A 13,735-nucleotide genomic window follows, 5' to 3' on the forward strand; every position below is an offset into this window, starting at 1 on the left:
ACACACACACACACGTATACAACATGTAACTTGTTACTTTTCAGTACTTACCTAAAACTGTGAGGAAAGCCTTGGAAGTTTTCACAGGCATTGTAAACAAGGAACATGTATACTGGCCTTCATCTGACAACATGACGTCGGTAATGCTGATACTTAATTCGTGCCAGGAGGCTCGGACCAATTCAATCCTGTTATCCCTTAGTGCTGAAAGAAGAACAAACAAAATATTTTAATTATATGGGAAAACATAATAATTACTAAATAAATATTTATTAAAAGAAGAAGATAATTAATATATTTTAACACCCAACTACAATTCCCAATATGCTTGGACAGCCAAAGCATTGGTTGTCCTGGCATGATTGGAATTGTAGTTTTGCAACAGATGGAGGCCCGAAGATTTCCAATCCTTGATTTAAAGGGGTTGTCAAGCTAAAAATGTTTTCTTTTAAATCATCTGGTGTCAGAAAGTTATATAGATTTGTAACTTTTTTCTATTTAAAAATCTCAAGTCTTCCCATAATTATAAGCTACTATATAAACTGCAGGAAGTGTTGTTTTATTTACATTCAGAAACAGTGCTCTCTGCTGAGATTCTAGTACTTATGAGCTGTTGTATGTCCTGCAGGAAGTGGTGTGTTCTCTCCCTTCTGACACAGTGCTCTCTGCTGCCACCTCTGTCCATGTCAGGAACTGTCCAGAGCAGTAGCAAATCCCCATAGAAAACCTCTCCTGCTCAGGACAGTTCCTGTCTCGGCCAGAGATGTCAGCCGAGAGCACTGTGTCTGAATGTAAATAAAACATCATTTTCTGCAGCACATCAGCTAATAAGTACTGGAAGACTTGAGATTTTTAAATAGACGTAAATTACAAATCTATATAACTTTCTGACACCAATTGATTTGAAAGTTTTTTTGTTTTTTTTTGCTTGACAACCCCTTTAAAATGTTTTCAATCGGAACTGCATCCATCAGCTGCAATCCAATGAACCATGTGTGTGGTTTTTTTTTTCTAATTCAAAGACAGCAAATCTTAAATTCAAACATTTTTAACCCAAAACATTTCCCCCTTCAATAATGGATTGTTCAACATCCTTCTACATTAGAGAAACGACTCATATGACCTCTAAACAATTGGCATTATACTCTGATAATGTATTAGATTTTGTGAATAAAACCCGCATTCTGTCCTTTTCTTCCCAGGAATGCTCAATAATACATAAGTTCAAAATGAATAACCGCCATTGAGCCTTATCAAATATGCCAAAATTTGTGATATTTTTTATGTGTTTTGCCCAATAAAACATTGAGCACCCAATTTGCGCTGATTATTATTGACAAGAAATGGTGGGACGTGGTTTCAACTGTAGAAATAATTGTATCACTTTTCCATAATGTGGATTAAATGACTGGGAGTTATGAGTCAACGGCTTATCTGCAATGCATGTAAAAAGGTAATTTCTCGAAACGTTTACTATCCAACATCTTATTAAGAAAAAGACCTCAATCATCAATGCATAGAACACCAGGGAATCACCTACAGCATCCCTTAAGCACCAAATCCATTCATGCTTAACAGAAACTCATTGGCATTAATAGGAATAACATACTTGAATCAAAGTCTGAAATCAAATCTACAACATAAAGGAGACCAGTAATAAACATAATTAGTGTACAGTTCACTTGCTCTAATTTCCTGCATTCACAGATCTCATCCAGAGCAACAAAATTTATAGACAGGCCCCAGAATAAATGTCTCTATCTATCTATCTAATCTATCTAATCTATCTATCTATCTATCTATCTATCTATCTATCTATCTATCTATCTATCTATCTATCTATCCAGGAACATACCTGTAAGAGTGGAAAATTACCAACTTTAACTGGTGCCTCTATTACAGTAGAAGACAGCAGTAGTGCATGGAAGGTAGGGGACCCTAATAGTTTTAAAGGGGTATTTTGATTTGTTTAAAACACGACAGCATTTTAAACCAAATTAAGCTAACTTACCTTAAAGGGCGTTATCCACCTAAGAGCTTAAAAAAAATTAAATGCTAGCCGGTCTTACTCATCAAATCCCCCTGAGTATTTTGGGCCATCCCCTGTCTTTCTAGCTGCTGCCATTCCTGAGTTATAAGTTTTCCTAAAAGCCGATCTATATCCAAGATGAAGCCGAGCAGTACACCATATTTCCCATCTTGCATCTCCCTGATTAGTCAGTTTGTGTGCTTGCCCCTTAGCTTTCTTTCCTGCCCACTGCTGTCATTTCTATTGCACAGTAAACACAGGACAGTTTTTTTTACAGATTTTTCATCACATCACCCCAGTATGTATTGTATACTAGCAGATGATGTAGCAGAGCTAACATGTGGTGTAGCTATGTGCTGCATAAGGGCTATCTGTGTACCTGGGGTGTATTGTAGGTTTAGATCTCTTCTTGCTGATTGCGAATGAAAACATTATAGTTCAGACTCCAAGAACATCTATTAAACAATATACAGAGCTGTGACACAAAAACAGGTACATATGCCTGCATTCACGGACAGCAAGCAGCGATAGAACTATAAAGTTTCATATTACAGAAACCTAGGCTCAGGGACACAAGTCTATGGACCCCCTTCACTACAGTGATTAGGTGCATGTAGATGATGCAGATGATGTTTCCAAGTCAATAGACAGTTAACCTGGCCCCCAGAGAGGAGATCATATGTCCTGTGTCTACAAAAGGAGGGGAGAAGAGAGAGCAATGTGTTGTCAGAGTAAAAATTATTTTAGGCATCCAGAGTAGGGATGAGCAAACCGGCTGAGGTTCGGGTTCGTATGAACCTGAACTATCGGCTTCTGATTCCCGCTGTCTGCCAGCTCTGTGGAGAGGGTGGATACAACCTTGAGGACCGCCTGGAAAACTGGGATACAGCCATAGCCATAGGCTGTATCCCAGTTTTCCAGGTGGTCCTCAGGCTGTATCCACCCTCTTCACGGAGCGGGCAGACAGCGGGAATCAGAAGCCGATAGTTCAGGTTCATACGAACCCGAACCTCAGCCGGTTCGCTCATCCCTAATCCAGAGCGGATATGTATGAGGGAAAAAAAAGAAACAAAACAGGGAAAGGGTTCAAGATAAGTTATACATGTATATTAGACATAGGGTGGTATTGGGAAGGGGGATTGTTTAGAATATTGTTTTTGTTACCAGGATAACCCCTTTAAGGAGTCTGACACTCTGATCAACAGAATACTGATCTGTCTGTTTACTTACCCTAGGAGAGGTTAGTATGTTGCTTTTTTTTTTACAGCTCTAACAGACTGTCATTTTGACATGTCATTGACTAATCAAAAGTTTCGATTGGTGGAGCTCTGGGTGTTCAGGACCGCAGCAATTGAAAGACAAAGAGGAAGAATTCTGTGGCCAGGAGCAGCTCCTCCTTGCTCTGTGAGGGCAACAGGAGGTGAGTTCATAGAACTCATGTTGAAGTCTGTCTTGGTCAAAAGGAAGGAGCTTATAAAGTCGCTATGTTTGGTGAGGACAAGAGTAGTGCTTTTGATCCTGGATAACCCTTATAACTATAAGGGTATGTTCACACACACTTTTTGAGGCCAAATACATCTGTAATAATTAAAATAAAGATATATTTTTGCCTCCAAAACCGATGTGTAAAAAAAAAACAGTACTCTAACGTACTCTAAGGGTATGTTCACACTGAGCAAATGCAGCGGAATTCAACCTGCTTCAGTGTCAGATGGCGTCCTTAGGGGACATGTCAAGAGTTCTGCCGTGGAATTCTACCCCATTTGCTCAGTGTGAACATACCCTAACACAGTATTAGTAAACTTGGGTCTCTGTGTTTATATGCACCTGTGTGCTTCTAAAATATAATATACTTGGCTTTTTATAGCTTCACATTAAAGGTAACTATCATGCTGATATGGTTTACTACTGCACAGCATAGCTCTGCTGTGCAGCTTGTAGTCACTAATTGGTCTTTCTGCCTGTCAGTCATCCCCGCAGAGCAGGCTGACAGGCAAAGAGCCATGACAAGTCACAGGTGGCTCCCCATTTTAGACTAGGTAGGATTTGCCAAAGTGTATGGGGACCTTATGGCAAACAGCTGTGAAAGGTGCCCTTCTGATTGTTTTTCCTACAATAAAGTTACTATTACACAAATCAATTTTTTAACAATTAACGATAAACGATCTCAAACGACCACTATGGTCGTTTAATCGTTGTCTGCTATTACAAATCTGAACGATCTAACGATTTTTCGAATGATAATAGTCCTGTGTAATAGGGCCCTTAGAGACTAGGAATATGAAGGTAATCCCCTAGCCTCCACTTGGTTTAAGACCTCACCCCGGTAAACAGCTAGATAAAATGGAAGAATTCGGGAGGATACTGTTACCTATACTATCTACAAGACAAATCAATTAGATTCAAATCACTACAATCACATTTCACTTCTGTTTAGTTCATTATTTATTTTCAGTTTTCTGTTCTTTTAAATGAAAAAAATAGTCAATTGATTTATTGCAAACATTTAACAAAATGACTTCTGAAAGAAGTAAAGGCAATACTTAAAAAATATCTCCATTTATATTCTCGCCAGTAATTCCACAGCAGGCAAATTATACATTTAAATAAGCATCAGGGTTACTTCATGCATCCCACTTTACAACTGTCAAATCACTTGCATAATTATTAGAAACATCAACAGCCGCTATTGTTTTTACAATTCCCGTGATATCTCAGCTATTACAAGGGAAATATCATAAAGAGCTGAAATGTAAATATGGGAACAATTGAATAGTGTTGAATATTGCAGTGTCATAACCTGAAATGATACACAACTGTTGTTATATTCAGTGTTTTGCTTTACTGCGCCTACAGTTATTTATTTCCATAGTATTAAAATCCTGCATCGGTAGGTGTGAAGAAAATATTTGTTTTCAAGAAGGTCACCACATTGGAATCAGTCCAATGTTTTCATGTAAGGAATTCTATATGTATTCATAACATATTTTTGGAATTTTTTAACCCTTTTACCCTGCAACTAGATTTTATTTTTATTTCAAAAGTTATAACTATTTTTGTTTTAAATCTGCAGAGCCATATTGGGGCTTGTTTTTTGCAGGACCAACTATGCGCTCTAAAGACTTAAAAAAAAAAAAAAAAAAAAAAAAAAAAGTGTGTGTGTGTGTGTGTTATATAAATATATATATATAAATACACACACACACACACACACACACACACACACACACACACACACACACACACTAACTCTCACACACATTGGGGGATTCATATTTATGCCATACCACTTACTAGAAAACTAACATTTGATCTGATCTATATCCTGTAGGTCAGTACAATTTGTTCTTCTTTAAAAAAAAAAAAAAAAAAAATGTACGTACTTAAAATTGATGTTTTTTTTATTTCTATTTTTTGCCCCATAATCCACAGTTTTTATTTACGCCAATTTGGAAGAGATGGAACTAGTGTTGTAAAGTATGCTATGGACAGGCACACAACACTGCCTGACTACCACATATTAATTAATTATATAAATCATACAAAAACATTCTGAAGTTAGAGGATCTACCTAAAGTATCCTTTATATATAGACATACAGTAAATAATTGCATACATCAATGTAAATTTAGAGTGTAAAATGACACCAGATTTTATTTTTATTTTTTTTAAGACTGGTTACCAGATAGAATAAGATGTATGCTAAAAAGAAAAATCACACAGATTATAAATGAAAAGCCAGAGAATAGAACCATGCATTCATCATCTCTTCCCTGCAGCTCATAAGGCCAAATGATTGTCAGAAGGTAAAATATCTTCATGAATAAAAGAAATAAAGATTGGATTTATTTAATAAAAACATAGTCTGTTTAAGATTCAAATGCATGTAAAAGGTAAAAATAGCTAGTGACAGTCATAATTCAGGTCTGTGGTATATGCATATTAAGATTAGAAAGATAGATAAAACATAGATAGATAGGCGATAGATAGATAGATAGATAGATAGATAGATAGATAGATAGATAGATAACAATGTTTCAGTCCCTCAATGGGGCTTGATAATGATCTGATTGAGTGGGTTGAAAAGTTGCTGACTTTTGAGACATGAATTAAAGAGTTTTTGCACAAAGTAATGCGACCCTGTGGTGACTCTAAATCCCCCACTGTTGCTACTGTACTTCTAAGAAGGAAACATCTCAGCAGTAACAGCTTGCTCAGCCAATCACTGACTGTGGTGCTACCCTGCTTCAGTCAATGATTGGTTGAGTGGGCTGTCACTGCTGAGACAAGTCTGTCTCGGAAGTAGCAGAAACAACTAATAGCAGGGGACCCGAAGATGCCACAGGAGAACCCTAGGGGAGCGTGTTTAGGCAAGAATAGGATGTTAATAATTTTCTATGCAGCTCCAGAAATATATAAAAAATTAAAAATGCCAGACTACCCTGGCAATTGAAAAAATAATCACCACAACATTATTGTGGACAACTTATAAAGCCCACCCACCAATCTTTATTTCACCTATTCCTATCACCTATTATTTACACCAATCACCTATTATTTACAATTAGAAACAATTATCAGCCAAAATGGTCAGTAATGGGCCAAGTACAGATAATTATTTGATGATAGCCAATGATTGGCTGAGCACTGTTTAATGTATGTTGAGGCACCAGGATGTTCTTTTCAGTTGCAGCCAGGTCACAACAGCAACCCTGGAATTTTGGGTAGATGGTTATGGCTTATTTTTCTTTTCTTTTTAACCATTTCAGGACCTTTTTTGTGGTGAGTTACCGCTTAAGGATGTACAGTTACATCCTGGGATGAAACGGGCGCAGGAGCAGCATCCGTGCCATCAAACAGCGTGTCCCGGCTGTCAGTGACCTGTACCGAGTGTGGATTGCGGCAGTTAACCCTCAGGTTGATCCCAGCACCTAAAGTGTAGAATAGAGCAAAAATATTCCCTTTTTTCCCATCAGGGCTGTTCAGAAGCGAACGCATGGCTTGATTGTTGCTATGGCACCAGGAGGCTTCCCTGAAGCCTCCTGTGTCATAACTATAGTGGCTGATCAGGCTCAGCCCTAAGGCTGAGCCTGTTCGGCTTTGCCTGTTTTATAGGCAGGTTAAAATGCAATGCAGATCTGCAATGTAATGTGCCTGTAATCAAACAATCAAAAAGTGATGTCCCCATGGTGGGACAGTGAAATAAAGTACAATAGTAAACAAAACACACACACTGCAATAATAAATGCAGAAAAAATAATAACTAAAAAAGTACACATACTCAATATTGCCATGTGGGTAATGACGTAAAATAATCTTATAACTTAACCCGTATGGTGACCGCAGGAAATAAAAAAAATCAGAAAAACGCTAATTTTGTCTTTTTTTTCATGAAAAGTGGGCATTTTTCTCATGTAAATTGTATGAATATTGGCCAAATTATACCACTAACCTAAAGTACAATATGTCATGAGATAACAATCTCAGAATCGCTAGTATAAGGTACAGCATCACCAAGGTATAGCCACATTAAGTGAGACTGGTCAGATTTCAAAAATGGGCTTGGGTCTATCTGGACCGGTCCTAAAAGGGTTAAAGGGGTATTCTAGGTTCTTGTTTTTATGAGCACATTTTTACATAAAAAAAGGACCCAGAATACTCCATACCCCCTTAAGCCAGTCTGATCCTTTATTGGAACTGCAAATACCAGTATTCTATATAAGTCACAGAATTATGAACATACATAGTATATTCAATCAAAATATTACACAGCTGAGACATAATAATATTCCTTATCCCCTCAAGCATTTCCCACAGCACAGTCAGTAGAGTCCGGTGAAGCTATAACCTAGCAGGAACCATTTTGTTTTAAAATTGGCCTTTGAGGTGTAATTTTTTTTTCACCACTGCAAAACAGGTCACTGAAAACTATATTTTTAAGCAATAAAGAACAGCGACTCTCCAAGTCAAATGTAAATGAAACACAGCATGGGACTTAGTTTCTCAGCTATAATAAAGCTTACTTTCTCCTTTAATGGATTTTAACAGTATGAAATTTCTCTATTGATAGATAACTACTATGATTTATTGAATAAAGTAATAATAACAAGGTCTGGCAGTCTGGATAGGGCAGAATTCACATTAAAGTAGGCAAGAGTTGATTTCAGACTAAATAGCATGCATAATGGTAAATAACATCAGCTATCAAAATACTTTATGCATTACGCTGAACTGTTTTTTTGAATGACACAACCTTTATACAGTGTTTTTCAAGACCCCTTTAACTACTATACATTGCTGTTAGATAATGTACATATTTGTATTATGGCTTCTTTCTCACATTGGATATCTTAGGCTCCTGATGAACAGCATGAGGCTATGTTCACACAACATAAGTTCCGGTCCTGATTCCCACGGAACTTACGTAGTGCTGCCTTTTGAGGGAATCCCGGCCGGAGTGTATACATAAAGTATACACTCCAGCCAGGATCTCTTGCGGTGCCGTAGAAAACTGACATGTAATACATCCGTTTCTATTTTCTCACTGTAGTTTTTTTTACCCCACTTTGTGTACATTGTTTTGGGGCAGCCATCTTGTTTGAGTTGTTTTTTTTTTAAACTGTAATTTTTATTGAAATTTTTTTTATAATGAAAGTAAAGCAGTATAAACATCAGCATTCAGAGGTCCAAGTAATCATGTTACAAGAAGTTCAATAACACAGCATAGGACTGAACCAATGAAACAAGGCAATAAAAACACAGAGGTGGGGAAGAACATGAGAAACTCAACACCATAGACATATGGATAGGAGAGAAAGCAGAAAGACTTAAAAGGGGGGGGGGGGGATTGGAGGGAGGGATCAAAGGGAAGGGCCAGTCCCAGAGAGGGTCAGTCGTATCCCCGCTGGGCGCAGTACACGTCCCAGGGTTCCCAGACCGACTCAAAAGTGGTTATTTTATTATTCAACTTTGCCGTCATCGAGTCCATGGTCCTCATCTCCTTAATCCTAGCTACCAAGTCAGGGAGGGAAGGGGGAAGAACCGACTTCCACTGTCTGGCTATTAAGGTTTTGGCTGCCGTCAACATTTGTAGGATCAATTTAGTGGGCTTCTTTCCAATAGACCTGGGAGTCAGGTTAAGGAGGCAGGACATCGGGTCAGGGGAAAGGGGTGACTCAGTACTGAGGAGATTACGTCACACACTGTAGTCCAATAGGGCTGGATAACCGGGCATCCCCAGAAGACGTGGTATAAAGACCCCACGTCAACATTACAGCGCCAGCACAAAGGAGAGATAGACCCATTACGTTTATGAAGTAACTCTGGCGTGTGGTACCAGAACATTAGCAATTTATACTGGGTTTCCTTATAAGTTACACAGGGTGACGATTTAGCTGCCCTCTCCCATATGGTCCCCCAGCACTCCGGGAAGATTGGTTTAGCCAGTATTGTTTCCCATTTGGCCATATATGCATGTCGGATTGGGGAGTCACCTACAGGTAATTTTAATATATTATAAATGTCTGATATAAGGCCTCTTGTGCTCGGACCAGCCCTGGCCAGCTGTTTAAAGCTCGTGGGTCTGGAGACCGTGGTGGACCCTAGCTGCGACACCATAAAATGGTGGAGCTGTACATAGGTGTAGCGTTCAGAGGTGGGTAGGGCTCACTTCTCACACATATCCTCGAAGGAGAGCAGGGCACGCGTCAAAGGGTTCACTACATCCGCGAATTGGAAGAGGCCCTGGGCCCCCCACGTCTGAACCACCACGGACTCCATACCCGGGGGGAAGGCCGGGGCCAAGAGAAATGAAACCAGCGGGGAAGCTGTGGAAGAGAGTTTAAATTGTGCAGAGCAAGTATCCCAGATGTGTTCAGTTAACCTGATATTCCCTAATACTAAACGAGGTAGCAAAGCAGTTGGACTAGTGAGCCATAGCAGGGAATTTGGGTGCATAGGAGCGAGCCACCGTATTTCTATAGCCATCCACTTACTATAGGCGTGATAGGCTGACCAGGATGGGATAACTCTAAGGTGAGCAGCCCAGTAGTAATGTATAATATTGGGTGTTGACTTGCTTCAGTTGTTTTTAACAGCAATTTGTGACATGGTTTACAGCCAGGCTTATGGACATAGATAACATACAGTAGATGAATGTGAAACATTGCTGAGTGTACACTGTGACCTGTGAGTTCATTCCACAAGGAGCTGTTATTGACTTTCACTGAGGCTATCTACTGCTGACCAGGTGAAAACAGGAAAATGTTACCCTGGACGTTGTGGGGGTAGGTGAGCATACATTTTTTTAATAGCAGCCTCAGCACCCTATCAGTCAACAAGATCAGTAGAATATTGAAAATATCAAAAGATGATCCTGTGGGAGTACTAGACCTTTCAAATACTCAGGTTATTTACAGATGTGTTCTCTTTTAACGTATCTCTAGATTCAACATATCCTCATACAACTTTTCACTTTGGTGACACTCTGAGATATAAATGCCGCGTTTGTCTGCGTGGGCACCCAGTGATTGTTACATAAATGAAGCCTATTAAGTGTTCTGATAGCATGCAGTGATATTGTGCTGAGCTGGATTCATAGAAAATTGCAATCCTTAACTATAATGAAAAGAAGGGTAAGGGTGGACACATCTGCATGTAGGCAGTTTTTTCTTTTGTTTTGTCTTTTTTGACAGTGTAAAGTATGTAAAGATAGAAGGCAACAATTAAATAAAAGAAGCAGCAAAATAGCACAATACATGTTATCTTTTATAAACATTAAAGGCTGTGCAACCATATCAACCACTGTATGTCAAAAAAAGTCACAGCCAATTAGTGGCAATGTTCACACACTGTTTTTTCCAGCTGTGTCCGTCATTTTGAGCCTAAAATAACGGACTTCATTTAGCTGTCTAGCCTTTCCTTAGTGCAATGACGGCTGTTGGTAAATTATTCTAGTTTGGGTTACTAATTGGCCTTTGGGTGTGGTTTAATTAAAAAGTCCATTGAATTTAATAGTAAAAACGGAAAAAGAACGGCGAAAAATAAAAAAACTGTGTGAACAACTAATAAAAAATGTCAGCTGTTTGCAAAAGACGTACGAAAATCATGAACCTGAACATTATTTTGACGTCTGCGGTGATAACGTATATTATTCAATACATTGTGTGCATTGGACGTCCGTCTTTCTATTGACTTCAACGCATTGCCATTGTAGTCAGTTAAATTTCGGTAAAAACGGACAATATTTTAAACTTCAAAAAGGGGACACCTTTTTTATATTTTTGACATTATGTAAACATAGCCAGCCAATGAGGTCAGAAGGAATCATAATTAGAATAAAGCCATGATTTAAAATGGACCCTAGAGCTTTTCTACTCTTGATGCAATGGCATCAATAGCATAACATTATAAACAGTATTATAAATAGTGTCTGTGTGGCGACAGATTCCTATTAAGGCTGGGTTCACACACAGTACATTTCAGGCAGTATTTGGTCCTCATGTCAGGTCCTCATTGCAACCAAAACCAGGAGTGGATTGAAAACACAGAAAGGCTCTGATCACATAATGTTGAAATTGAGTGGATGGCCGTCATTTAATGGCAAATATTTGCTGTTATTTTAAAACAACGGCTGTTGTGTTGAAATAATGGCAGTTATTTACCGTTATATGGCGGCCATCCACTCAATTTCAACATTGTGTGAGCAGAGCCTTTCTGTGTTTTCAATCCACTCCTGGTTTTGGTTGCAATGAGGACCTGACATGAGGACCAAATACTACCTGAAATATACTGTGTGTGAACCCAGTCTAAATGTGGATAATGGTAAGATAATTTTTACATTGACAACTCATAGTACCATAAAGAAATAATATGTATAAGAGGTTTTTATTTTATTTTCCGCTGCAACAAGAATTGATTTTACTTTTAATTTGACATAAAGTGTATTTTAATAGCAATTTAAGTTTAAATCCATAGCTCCCCACCTAAGTGTCAGGAGTTATTTGCAAGACAAGCCTGATGTGTCACAAGAGTTAAGATGTTACAGAAGAAGCTGAATATGTGTGATGGTGATGGCAGGTGAGTTATATAGTCCAAGTCTAATGAGCAGGGATTTCTTTATTCTTTCCTAACTTTCATGACTTCATAACTCTTTGTAACTTGCTCTTCATTTGTCTTTATGGATACAAAAGAGCTGTGTAAATATTTGACATGAAATGAATTATAAATTACAATACTACTGGATTAACATTTTCCTTGAAAAGAAAATAGCAAAAAAAAAGAAGAAAAGAAAAGAAAAAGAAACACCAGTTAAAAGGGGTGTCTGGTGAAGAAAACACTTCTCCGCGTATACTATAGACAGGCTTTCTTTTATTAGGATGAAAACCTAATTTAACACATTTCTAGATCAGTCTTTTTGTGTGGAATCATTGAATATTCGATTTACTATACCTCTACCTTATATTGGTTTCTAAGAGTGCTGATTGACAACCCAAATGAAAGCCATTGTTGGGATTGTCATCCGGCTTTCCCAGACATTTTCTCAGCAAATCAGCCAAAATATACCGTACATCAATAATAGAACAAAGATTATACTACCGCATAGCTAGGAGTGGAAAAACAAGCAACAACTATGAGCAGTTAAAGAGGTGCCCCGGTGAAAAAAAAAACCTTTTCAAATAAGCTGAAAAAGGAAGCTTTTACTGCATGACCTTCGCTAGGGTATACAGCAGCTAAAAATTACAGAAAGGCTTGGATTTTCTTTCTCTACCGAATATCTCTTTAGGCACCGTTCACACACTGTATTTTTACAGTAAACAAAGGCCGTTGTTGCAGGTTGCAACAACAGCTGTTGTTTATTGACAGTGATCAATTACATTAAAGTGTATGGAACAACGCCTGTACTGTATATACCATGTATACTCTTCGAACGTTGTTCTCTGCAGCTTCACAAAATAATTGACAAGTGTATTTTGTACGACCCCTGTTCAGTGAACAACGGACGTACAAAATTGGCTGTGCTTACAGTGTAAAGTATGGCCCCTATTTAGCACCTTTGCTACACAGTGAATGCGTCCGTTGACTCTGTTTACTGTAGTCTATGGTAAATTTGCCCGTATTCCAATTAAAATCAAATGATGCTCATCTGGCCGAAGTAAGAAATTTTAGGCATCGGCCACTGTTTGACACAGACGTTTCAAACAACAGCCAATGTTTATACATTGTGTGAACATGGCCTAAAAGGCGTTTTCCAGGCAAATCATACTGATGAACTATCCACAGAGCAGTCAGGTAGATCAGAGTGCAGTCACCCCCACCAATTAGCTGTTCAGCACATGCACTACACATTGAATGGAACCGTAAGGACTTGCTTTCATTCACTTTATAGTACCCAAACCTGGTTACTTCAGGTGGGAGCTGTAGTTGTGTGTGGCCACCACTACGCAGTGAACAAAGTCAACAGACCCACTCACTGTGTAGTGAAGGTGCTAAATAGATGATCAGTATGTTTTGTCTGAAAAACCCCTTTAATGGTGGTCATATTGATCAGCTCTTAGCTTTTAGGCCCCTTTCACACTACGGAATTGGTGCCAAGATTATGTGCGGAGCCCCCTCCCCACCCCACATGGACTCTGCGGCGAATTCTGCCTTTTGTCAGTTGGAATGGGAGGGCTTGCACGCCTCCACACTCTGCAACTCTCCGCTCAA

General features: G+C 38.7%; 1 protein-coding gene across 3 annotated transcripts in view; it reads right to left on the minus strand.

Moving 5' to 3' along the window:
* The window catches only part of CADM2 (cell adhesion molecule 2), a 1,249,250-nt gene that overhangs the window by 194,466 nt on the left and 1,041,049 nt on the right, over positions 1-13,735 (minus strand). For all 3 annotated transcript variants that reach the window (XM_069944426.1, XM_069944427.1, XM_069944425.1), the window contains one exon: positions 52-204. In XM_069944426.1, the coding sequence (XP_069800527.1) occupies positions 52-204 (153 nt within the window). The remainder of the gene's footprint in view (positions 1-51; positions 205-13,735) is intronic.

This window comes from Dendropsophus ebraccatus, chromosome 11, assembly GCF_027789765.1.
Source record: "Dendropsophus ebraccatus isolate aDenEbr1 chromosome 11, aDenEbr1.pat, whole genome shotgun sequence".
In the NCBI taxonomy this organism is placed as follows: Eukaryota; Metazoa; Chordata; class Amphibia; order Anura; family Hylidae; genus Dendropsophus; species Dendropsophus ebraccatus.